The sequence below is a fragment of the Diadema setosum genome, chromosome 22 (assembly GCF_964275005.1).
Source record: "Diadema setosum chromosome 22, eeDiaSeto1, whole genome shotgun sequence".
NCBI classification, from domain to species: Eukaryota; Metazoa; Echinodermata; class Echinoidea; order Diadematoida; family Diadematidae; genus Diadema; species Diadema setosum.
In genome coordinates this window covers 3445914-3458598 of record NC_092706.1, presented here as the reverse complement: position 1 = coordinate 3458598, position 12685 = coordinate 3445914, and the positions used below count along the sequence as shown (strand labels likewise).

Here is a 12685-nt window from a genome sequence, read left to right as displayed (position 1 = left end):
CTTTCAAGCATCATTGCTCATTTGATGGAGATTAATACATCAAGTGAAAGTGAGTGAACTAACTTTTGTAACTATATCGCACACTATGATATGAACGCGCATATATCGCCACCGCAGTACTGTATCCATCCTATTATTCATCTCTGCGTGAACATCCTCGACAGGTATCCTTTATTAGTCATTGTGACCATTGATAGTCATTGTGACTCGAAGCAAAGTCCTCAAGCAGGTGTGATAGGACCAAACCATTCTTGTCACTCCCTCCAACCTGGAATGTAGACAGTACAAACTGTGTGTGGAAGTCGCTCACCACGGAAAATCTTATCATGTTCTCATGTGGATGGGATATGTGTGTCTCTGACTTTTGTTTGTTCGTTCGTTTTGAAACCGGCTTTACAAGAACTAAGTTTCTAGTAAAATTACTGACACACTATTTTAGTAGGATGAATAACTACAGTGTATGTATATATATATATATATATATATATATAAGTATATATATATTTATTTATATTTTACATCAATTCCATGTTGGTAGTCAATCTGCATTCATTACAAAACCAATATTTTCCCGCTACAACTATTGATATTCAGCTGTGACATGTCCACTGTGGAATCCTGGTTTGGAGTTGATTGCCCTAATAAAACATAGATAGATTTGTTATTTTGTCGTGTTACAAAATAGGATCATCAACGCAGAGAAATTATTAGAATTCATTGGAAATATACGCGGATTCAATTGTAATACATATAAACTTCTGTTTGTGAAATAAAATCTTGAAATTCACTGATGCATTCATTTGTGGCATTAGGATATTTATGGGAGATGCCACTTGATGCATGACCTGAAATATTTTAGAACATGCTTAAAAAGAAACAGATTCATTTACTTTTGCCCTTCCCGACAGAATGACGCATATTACTGTCCCTGTCCTATTTTTAATAATTTGATTTCCGTTGTGACTAGTTGTCTTGCCCTTGCAAATCAGAGCACAAATTATGTAACATAGCAGAAAGGAATGCCATCCTCTTTACCTGCCTATGCGAAAAGAGGAGGTGACAGGTGTTACTCGTTATGTTCTTTTTAACGTTTTGTTTTCCAACGGCTGGCTATTTTGTTTGGGACACTACTGTCTACTCTTTACCAGTAACTGATGTGTGTGGACTGTTTACGGTAATCCTTCAAACTAAATCTTCATTTTGGAGAGGAATGGGGTCCTAAAAAACAGATTAAATCCAAATTGCCATTTCCATTTAGCATACGCCAAACATTTCCAAATATGCACGTCCTTTCGTGTTTCCCTTCACCTTATAGTTATCATGTTCACTCTAAATGGTGTAAATCATCCAATCTTTACATAACTAGGCTTGCATGGTAATTACAGTATTTTCACTTTATCGGTGTATTAATCTCATGTCCTAATTCTGGCCCTGTACTGAAGAGACTAGTAATTGTATCTGTAAGAATTGTTCTTCTTACAAGCAACATCCACTCACTGTTGTTTAGATTGTGTGCCAAAAACAGCCTTTTATCATTACAGTACTGCAGGAGATGCAATTTGTTTGAAATATTTTGTCGTTATCATCACCCTGTCTTTATGGCTGTATATAATTCTGCTGGAGATAGAAGTGAGTAAATGAGAAGAAATTAAATGAAATGAAAATTGCATACTGCACCAGCCTACTACACACAAAGCGTGCATGTCTTATCATCAATTTACGCTTCTTTGACAGAGTTGCTGCTCTGAATACCAAACTCATAATCTGTATTTTTTTTTTTTAATTGGCCTGGTAAATATTACTAAAAGTATGATAAATATTGTTCAACTTCGGATGATGATGATATTCGTGACTTTTGATCATCATCAAGAGAAATATATCGAAGAGCTGTGGTGGCCTAACGGGTTAGACCACGAGATCTTCACGTTTCGGGAACGGAGTTATCTCACGAGACCGACACCCACGAGTCATAGGGCCCACGAGTTCCACCAAGACCAACAACCACGAGTTATACAGCCCACGAGTTCGACAACTGGAAAAAAAGGTCCATGAGTCATACAGGCAACGAGTCACATAGTCCATGAGTTCGACACTAGGCAAACACGGCCCATGAGTTCGACATGAGGTAAGAACAGCCCACGAGTTCGACATTGTAAAACGGGGTTAAAATGTGTCAGCCTCGTGGGCCTTATTTGCTTATTGTCGAACTCATGGGCTGTATGACTCGTGGGTTTTGGTTTCGTTACCTGCATCCTTTATTTCATACTTCATTTTTGCAGAAATGATCCGCATAATGCCCTTAATCAAGGCATTTTGCATTCATGGCTAGTCCTTGTGATGTTTACTGAAGTCAGTCCCTTGGCCCCTTACAAATAAATATTTGATTTCCTCTGCAGCAGCCTCGTAAATTGAATCCAAATGATTATTTTCTGTTTTTTTTTAATCATTCAGTATTATTACGATTGATATATATATTACTATATCTCGTTGATCAAAGCAGCTGAAATACAATTTGAAATAATAGTACTTTGCAGAAAATCCATCTATGTATCTAAATAGTGGTGGGTTGATAGATGACAAACGAATATTACACTTGCGTGCATTGAAAGAATTAAAGGGTAATTTTACATCACGTTCAAGCTGGCATTAACGGGGGCATTTCCGCAAATTTAGGTTTTAGGTTTGTTTAACTGATATACATGTGAGTTGAGTGAATCCGACAACATTAATAGAACACATCAGTGAAATTTGAGAAAAATCGGATAATAATCTGTTCAAAAGTTATGAATTTTTGTAGTGCTGCATAGCTGAATGAGATTTGAAGCATTCAATATTCTTATTTAGATGATAGTACTTTGTTTGAATGTGTGTGTGTGTGTGTTATTGACGAATGCATGCAAGAGTGGTCGGGAAAGAGAGAGAGGAGAGAGAGAGAGAGGAAGATTATATCACAACGCACATTCACATCTACCATACATCAGTGTCTAAAGAGATAATTTACTGCATAACTCAACCAAGGGAGCTATGTTATCTACTCACACTTAATCTTCATGATCTACCTCATGGATATGACAAAATCTTTGAGAACATGGAGCTGGCAGATTTCAGTAACGAGTACGCGACAGCTGTACACTCACGTACGTTCCTGATTTTACATACAGCATTTCAGTGTCATCACTTCAGTGTCGATATCTTCTGATCAATATGCAGTTATTGAGCAGATTTTAGGGGGAGTGGGCTAATATATCATGCTTTCTGATACCCGTGATCAATTAGATATATTCTGTGAATTATACAAGGTACTTCCTACAAACCATATACTGTTCGAAAGCTTAGATCCTGAGGAATCCAAAAAGGCTAACCAAAAGGGGGAGAAATTCAAAAAAATAAGAGAAAGACAGTAAGTATACATGACATAGCAAAATTTTCTCATTTTTGGAAACCAAAATTTCAACCGCTACTACTCGGAGGTGTTGAGGCATATCACTTAATCAAATTAAAGACATATATTATGTTGATATAGCAATATTTTAATGATGGCTTTTTAAAATATTCTGCTGTTTTCATTGATTGGTTAGAATTAATTGACATATATTTTGTTGGCATATTTTTGTTCACAATACAGATACACTTTAAATTCATCATTAATCTGTTCATCATGTAAAAACAAATAATTTGAATTATTTAATCCAAATTTCAGCAAACTTCGATAAATTATTTTCTTGTTATAGGAACTTTAGAATGAAAAATCTAATATTGATAAATAAGCAATTGAAGTTATTATACAATGATGGTAAATTAGTATTGCAATTCCGTTGAATAACAAATATATTTGAGCAATTTACAAGTTTCCAGGGACCATGCATGATACAGTGTATTATGTCTTCAGGGCATGGCATGTAAACATGGCCCCATATTATGAACACGTGATGAACGAGAGATTGCAGCATTTCAGTCAAACAACATGGGAACTATGTGGGTGAAATTTGTATTTTTAGATATTTTTACAATTCATTTTTGGATGGGATATTGAGTGAAAATATCCACTTCTGGTTTGAAAACAAGCACTTCTGGTCAGAAAAGTGCTTGACATTGATTACTTAATTCTTGATTAGACAAAGAAATACTTATCTGTACCCAACAAATTTGGTATTTTCTGAAGGCTCAAACTTTACAGATTCCACAGAATTACACAACTTAATTTTGATCTAATCTTTTTATTTTTTTACTCCACTGCCCCCCTTAAAGGGGTAATCCAGTCCAAATGTAAGTTAGTCTGATAAGAAAGAGTAAAATATAACGAGTTCAAGAGTATAAATTTGATCAAAAATAAGAAAGTTAAGACATTTTGAAGTTTCGCTATTTTGGGGGGAAACAGTTTTTGAGCAGTCAATATGAATATGCAAATGGCAAAGTGGGCATGTCATTCCCTCACAACTTACCATATAGTTTGTACAAAAAAATTTGAAATGTCCAGTTTTTCATTCAAACATAGTACTGCCCGAGGCCCAAATCCTCATATCTAATCACTTTTCTGAAGTAATTCAACCAGGAATAACGTCTTCTTTTAGACTTCAATGACCGACACATTGAATTTTCGTTGTTGTTGTTGTTGTTGTTGTTTTTGTGTACATGATCAATGAAAAATTGTGAGGGGATGACACGGTTAGCTCAAACAGTTGCATATTCATATCCACTGTACAAGAATTGTATTGCAGAAATTAGCAAAACTTCAAAATGTCATAACTTCCTTATTATGTGTTTAGCCAAATTTCAGTCAAATGTTTACCGTTGAACTCGTAAAGTTTTCTCTCTTTTTTCTCAGACTAACTAATATTTGGACTGGAATTCCTCTTTAAGTCAAGACTATCACTGGCGCTTTGGCTTGTACAGTGGATAAGACTCCCGGAGGAGGACACAAGTTCGATTTCCGCTTAGTGCTCCACGTCCTTGGACAAGATTTTATTTTATTATTTTTTTTTAAACCGACCGAGTCCCTCTCGAACCAGCTATAAAAAGTGTACAATTGGGTACTGGTTACTTGGCAACGATAGGGTAATGATAATGGCTGAGCCCTCTGGTAGAGCAGTGGCAACACTGAAAAGGCAACCTTGGATAAAGAAGACACTATTATAATTGTTATTGTTATCATTATTATCATTATCATTAAACGTTACCATATACAGACGTATATAACTTTGCTAGATGTAGGTCTTGAATGGAATATGATACCCACCAGCATCTAAACTATAATCAAACTGTATTTGATCAAACTTGCTACTCCCATCTATTCACAAAAAGTCTGACGTCATCAGACAAGCCGGCAGCTGGCTGAAAAACGTGTAGTTATTACTCACTGAGTAATTCTCCACTTTTCTGGATATGGAAAGCACATAAAAACAATGTACATACGTGCAAATTTTTCGTGGCCTGGGGCCACCAGTAACTGACACACATATATTTACTAGTACTGTACATATACACACTGGAATGACCTTATACGCACAATGAAAAACGATGTTGACGTCATCCGGTGTGGGGATTCCCCCGTACAGGGAACGAAACGTGTAGACGCTGTCGAGGCAGATTTCGCAACATCAGTTTATATTGCTAAGTTATCAGATGCGGTTGAGGGACATTTCACCAAGTTCGGTCTTATAAATAACTAGTCAGCTGCTGATCTTTGCCACTGAAGAGAGAGTGAGGCTGATAAAAACACATCTACTTAGCGCTTTCTTATCTCTAGACCAAATGGCTTCATTTGAGGAACATTTGACCTGTCCAGTGTGTCGGGACAGGATAGTGGACGCGAGGCAGCTGCCATGCGGTCACTCTTTCTGCAACACATGTATCAATGCCATAATATCAAACAAGCGACAATCGGACGAGATGGATATGGAGTGTCCATATTGTCGAGATAGTACAGAAATGTGCGACTTGGAGTGGACCCTGAAACCAAATTACATGGTTAACAATATTCTCGATGCCATCAATTCTGCACAGGAGAACATGTGTGTGCAACACCCGAGAAGTGAAAGGAAATATTACTGTGAGCAGTGTGAGGTTCTAGTGTGCAGTGAGTGCGTCGTGAGAGATCACTATGCTCATAGTAGGGCGCCAAAGGTAGTCGATGAAGTGGTCGGGATTATTACAGCCGATATGGATGCTCTGATCTTGCAAGGAGAAGAGCACGAAATTCAGCTCAACGAAGACATCAGCTCCCTGAGATATATCCAGTCAGAGGGAGACGAAGAGTTGCAACGATTAGAAGACGAGGTCATGGCCGAGTATAACATCCTCCAGAAGCAGTTGGACGAACAGAAGGAACGACTGCTTTCCTCCATCGAAACCATGAAATCAGACTTTCATCAGGGGGTCGGGTCAGCGTTGTCTGCCATTGAAGAGCTCACGTTACGTGTGTCGGAGTCTCTTCATACGGCCAGAGAAAAACTGTCAAGCTGTGACCCAGTGGATCTGGTCTCCTCATTCAAGTCATGGGCTACACAGCTAAAGGATGACCTTATTTACGAGATCCCGCGCACGAGAGAAGAACGAAAGGCACTAAATATGATAAAGCTCCTTCACTTCCGAAAGCGCATGCAATCCCAGAGCTGCGCTCTCGAGATTGGTTCCATTGAACGTTGCGAGCCAAGTGATCTTGAGAGCGAAGCGGACGCTGACATCGAAGAAGATATCAATGGGACACATAATGAACACGGCGATGAAATTGATCGGATCGGATCGGTCATTGAATCACCTGATGAATCCTCCGATAACGAAGAATCCTACCACCTTTCAATGGACAATTTCTGAACGGTAATTTTCATCACTGATAGTGCAAAACACTCTGAATATATATTTTCACTGTCAAATTTTCATGGTTATAGTCTATCCTTACAGCATCATTGCTTGTTTTGTGAGATAATGATGACACAAAGTGAAAGTGCTTGAACCACAAACGTATGTAGCTATAGCGCGCATTTACATGAAATTGTGTCGCAACCGCAATACCGTATCCATCCTGTTGATCTCAGCGTGAACATCTTCGACGTACACGCACCCATGGAAAGTCATTGTGACCATAAACTTAGTCATTATGACCATATATTGTGAGTCGTGCTGAAGTCCTCAAGCGTTTGATAAGACTAAACCATTCTTTTTTGTCCCCTCCATTTTGGAATGCAGACAGTACAGACGATCGACGTTTTAAGTCGCTCATCATCAAAAATCTAATCATGTTTTCATACAAGCAGGAAAGATGTGCCGCGGTCTAACGTGTTTTTAGAAAGACGACTTTACAATAATTGGGTTTGTAATGACATTAGTATGTGGCTCCTCAATACAGAAGATTAAATAACTTTTTTTGAACTGTATATATTGATTCGATGCTGGCAGTGAAGCTGAAATACGTCTGCATGTTAACTGCAGAATCCTGGCTTGGGGGTTATTGTACTGAAACGCAATACTTGTTAATTGGTCGTGTTAGGAGTTACGAATGTTAACGCAGTCACTTCATTAGAATCTATTGGAAATACAACTGGACACATTGTCATACATGAACTCTTCTTTGAAATCTTGAAATTAACGGATGCATTCGTTTGCATTCACGGGCATATTCTATTTAATGAATTGCCTCAAATATGTCAAACCACACTTAAAAAGGAACGTATTTTTCCACTCTCACCCTATCAGACAGAATGTTGCATATTACCCTTCCCATACTTGAATCATTTTCGTATTCGTCGTGCCAATGTTCTGTACGCGACCAGCAGCTGCTCTGCCATTACAAATTACGTAGCATAGCAAAAAGAAATACGATTTACTTTTAATTTTCTATGAGAATAGAGAAGATGACTTGCGTTATTCTTGACGTTGTTTTTAAGTAGGCCCTATATTATTTTTGCTTCCCAACGGCAGGCTAATGTTAAAGGGATCGTATAATTGGTTGTAACCTAATTTTAAGTTTCTAACATTTTTGGGTAAGATAATGAGAAACCTCTTATGAAATATAAAAGAGCATTTAATTCCATGAGGAATTCAACGTTTATTCAATGAAAATTGGTTTTAAAATGACTGACCTATCCGAAACAGAGCGATTCTAATAAAGTGTGGGACCCACCTTTTATTACGATCACTTTGTTTCACTCTGTTTTTGGATGTTTCAGTCATTCCAAACCTGATCTTCATCAAATAAACTTTGAATTCCTCCTAAAATGGTATGCTCTCTACTATTTCATAAGTGTTTTCTTGGTCTGCTCACAAAACGTTAAAAGCCCAATTCTCATCTCCACCATGCAACACGACCAATACTGTACGGCATCCCTTTAATGCTGCTGGCTAGATGCTTGGGGCTCTAGCGTCTAGCCATAGTCCAACTCTCCGACTACCGACATTTTGACCAAACATTATCGACTCTGTTCACGGTAGCCCGATTTAAACTGTGACTATCAACTCTAAATCTTCATTTTCAAACGGAATATGCTTCTCACAAAAAGATAAATTTCAAATTGTTTGCCAGTGCGGATTCCTATCAGTACACTCCAAACATTTGTAAATGTTGTGTTTCGAGTCACTTTATGTACTTACGATGTTCACTCTGTCTATCATCCCGTTCCCAAAGGCCTACATGGAAGTCACAGGTACATCAAAATACCATCTTTAATGCAACTGATCGAAAATTACCCCGCATAAATACCATACCCTACGCAAATAAGCACCGACTTGCTCAGTGTTTAGTAGTAGCCATGAAAACAAAATCATGGCCATACATACTCGGGCAGGATTCGAACTTACGGCATCCTGATGGCTAGAGTTCAGTTTATATCAGAAGGTCGCAGGGCAGTTTGTCAATAAGCTGCTATTTCCATGATTTCTATTTCTTTCTCCCTGTTCTTTCTCACCATCTTTCCTTATCGCTATCCCCTTCTTCTTTGTTTTTCTTTTTAGCATCACCTGTGTACATGGCCGTTTTGTTGTGTGAAATAGTTTTTTTTTTTTAGTTAAGTAAGTCGATAGTTGGTTAAAACTCTTTATTTCTTTCTTTATGCATGAGGTCCCAATATTAAGCTCGGCTTACTGGGGTCCTCCTGTATGGTACCTTGACTTTTCTTTTATCTTGTCTCCGTTCTCTGTCACAATGATTTGCTTACCTTTCTTGTGCAAAATCAGCCCTGAATTATTATGAACCATGTGTATACTTCTGAAAGTGATCATAGTTGATTATTTGTACCATACAGAAACAATAAAATGAAATGAAAATGAAATGAAAAAAAAAAACTTGAAGCAAGAATTTTTTCACTTCTCAGTATTTCGCTCTGTTACATTATTGTATCGATTTTGTGTTACTATCTACTATATGAAAATATTTTGTGTCATACATAATAAGACAATTTGACAGTGTTAGAAGACATGCAGGAAGGCACAGCCTTATATTTAAGTCTGTCTCCGAAAGAAGAAAATACTTGATATCTTATAATGAATGATGTTATTGAAATATTGCTTGATAAATATAAAAACATCTCAAATTTAACAAAGTGAAACAAAATTATGCACGCCTATATATATACATGCACACACACACACATACATACACGAACTTACACACAAACAGCGTATCAGAAAAAAAAAAATCATTGTATTGATTTACGAGGTATAGCCCTCCTTTGAAATAATCTTAATTACTTGCTTCTTCAGATCTCATGAATATCTGGAGGAATTCTGTTCCATATTTTAGGTCCGTTGACAAAACAAAACAAAAATGCTTTTTGGGACGGTATTATTATTATTATTATTATTATTATTTATTCGGCAATTCAACATACAATACAAGCGGACATAAAATACAAACAGAAAATCGTATTACATGATATAAAAATTGTGGTGATGATTCCAGGTGCGGTATGTGTAACATATGCCCACTTAGCATTCCATACGTTGTACTTCCATATGCACACTTGGCATTCCATATGCTGTATTTGCCTTCAGCCTTTGTCCTCTCACACGCATGCTCTACTGTACATGCATACTCTATCTGTGTGACTATACTGCAAGCTACACTTGTACACATATTAATGGGTTGTGCACCCTATTAATGAACACAGTATAACCATGGAGGTACAATGGTATAACTAAACAGTTCCTGTCCGACTTGTTGGACCCCTCGGAAGAGTTGGACCCCTCGGAAGACCGGCACGGCCATGAAGGCCGAGCTGAGCAGGGCAATCCATCCGTTTTCCTTCTGTTATACATGTATATCCCAGTTGTATTGTATCATTGTTGTTTTTGTGATTTTACGGTGAATAAATAAACAAACAAACAAAGAAACAGTAAGATTCTAGCAAAAGGAACAGCGTACATACTAAATGTCTCATATTATATCTACAATTCAGATATAACTTAAAATGATCTAATGAACATTCAGAAATCAATATGGTTAAAACATGAATACATAAAATATCGCACACTGATAGATATAAATATGTTGAAATTTTAAAAGTTTGAAGTGGTAAAGATATTGGGGTAGTCTGGGCATAATTATGACTGTGTATTACAAATTTAAGAATTAAGTTTCTTCCGATGTAATTATACTCTATCTGCATTTCACATAATAGAATAAAATTTGCCCATATTACAGAATAATAAATCAAATGAAGGAGAACTAAGGTATTGTACAGTGTAATCATTTTTTTTTTTAATGTTTCAGTTTCAGTTTCAGATGACACGAATTTGCTGATTCCAATTCAACTCATTATCGGTTGTGACACCAAAAAATTCTATGACGATAACTTGGTGGATCATGATAAAATTATCTTTAAGTTTAACCTTTATGTCACATACACTGTATGTTAATCTGCTTATTGGTAATAATCACATGATTTGTTTTCCTTACCTTAATCACAAGCCTATTAGAAACAAACAAAATATATCAAGTAAGAATTATTCTCACATCCGCATTTGGGAATCTACCCCTACAAGCAATGCTTCTATGTAGATTCCTCATATTTCACATTTAAATTGTCTTTTAAGCTTTACTTGACAATTCATCCATGCTTTTGTATTGTTATGTTTATGGTTTATGTATTTGTTGAAATGTAGAATATTGAACAATAAAAACAAACAAACAAAACCAATCATTAGTTTATCAAATCCCTCACTGAAAGTACTTTGGAGTACATAAGGGTACACTCTTGTTATCTACAAACAATATCATTAGTAATCCATTAGAAACATTGATTATGTCATTAATATAAAGTTTTTCAAAAAAGAAAGATGTGGAACTAAAATTGATCCCTTGGGCACCCCGTATCTTACCGACATCAATTTTGATTCTACAGCATCAAAGTAACAAACTGCTTACGATTACTTTGATAGTTTACAAACTATTAATGTTTTACTCCTGAATCATTGACGAATATTAGGGTGCTGTTCGTTATTCCGAAGGTTCGATATTCCGAAGGTTCGTTAATCCGAAACACGCAAATTCCCTATACCTAGAGGTTAGTTAATCCGAACATTTTTGGCGTTATTCCGAAGGTTCGTTATTCTGAAGATTTGTTCATCCGAAAATGAAATTCGGAAAAACGAACCTTCGGAATAAGGAATCTTCGGACAGGAGCCTTCGGAATAACGAACCTTCGGAATAACGAGCTGTAACCGAATATTATATACTCGCTGCTCTGATGTACTTAATCCCTAGAGCATACATGGGTATCATTACCACTTAAGTTAAAGAAAAGTGAGTGAAAAGCGCTTACATCCCCTTCTTAATTATTTCTCGATGTCCCTTAATGTCTGTATATCTCACAAAATTTTGATATGAATATCATCAACGTCGGATAAGTTATGAAAAGCTTCAGTTTCCCTTCTCACAGATCACTGTATACAGTACATGCATGTTAAATGTAAACACTTGCCAGCACACAACTGCAGCGGTGTTATGATTTCTGAGCACTAAATTTCTACGATGAGAATGCACTCGCACCATACCAGATGACTGGTTATAGTAAAAGAGAGCACCGACACGTTGAGCGCCAGAGCAGTAGTTGTCTTGTAGATCAGACTTAATAAGAGTATGTGGAGAAGTTTTATGATTAATGGTCTGTAGTTACTCCCTTAAATCACTAAATGAATATGCATCATGCATTATTAGTATCGAATGATGTTAGAAAAGCATGAGTTAAGTTTCAATTGATAACGGTCTCCCCCCCCCCTGTATACTTAAGATTTGTAATAAAATGTATGTCTTCACATGATTATAATACTTGTAATGTGAACTCTTGTTTGTATTTTGATGATTTGTGAATAATATGTTTGATATTGTTATACTTATTTTCTTTTATATACAACTGGAGAAATACAAACTTACTGAAAATGTACGCCAGAGGTTGACGTAAACTTGACTGAAGTTATATTGCAGGTGAGAGAATTCGTGGTTGAACAAAATATAATATAAGTTTTTCTCAGAAATATTGTTATCAGATGTTACATAACTTTGTGTAACTTCTGTAATCACTGGGCTTAGAGAAATTCATGTTAACTTTGAATAAACTACTTAGTCAGATTGATTTATACTTTGTTTTAAGAATAATCATGTTCTGTTATTTGAAAGCTTCATGAGCTCATGTGACAACAAAATATCATTCTGATCGTTACTGTCATTTCAACGACTAAACCACTTCCTCTCCCA

At 36.5% G+C, this 12685-nt stretch overlaps 1 protein-coding gene across 1 annotated transcript; it reads left to right on the top strand.

The window, feature by feature from the left end:
* Nucleotides 1-5751: 5751 nt before the first annotated feature.
* Nucleotides 5752-6813, top strand: LOC140245550 (E3 ubiquitin-protein ligase TRIM13-like). The gene has a single exon (XM_072325116.1). The coding sequence runs from the start codon at nt 5752-5754 to the stop codon at nt 6811-6813; it is 1062 nt and encodes a 353-aa protein (XP_072181217.1).
* The last annotated feature ends 5872 nt before the right edge of the window (nt 6814-12685 follow it).

Bases quoted from the DNA above. Each gene is read 5' to 3' on its own strand.
- LOC140245550 (XM_072325116.1), top strand. From the start codon at position 5,752: ATGGCTTCATTTGAGGAACATTTGACCTGTCCAGTGTGTCGGGACAGG.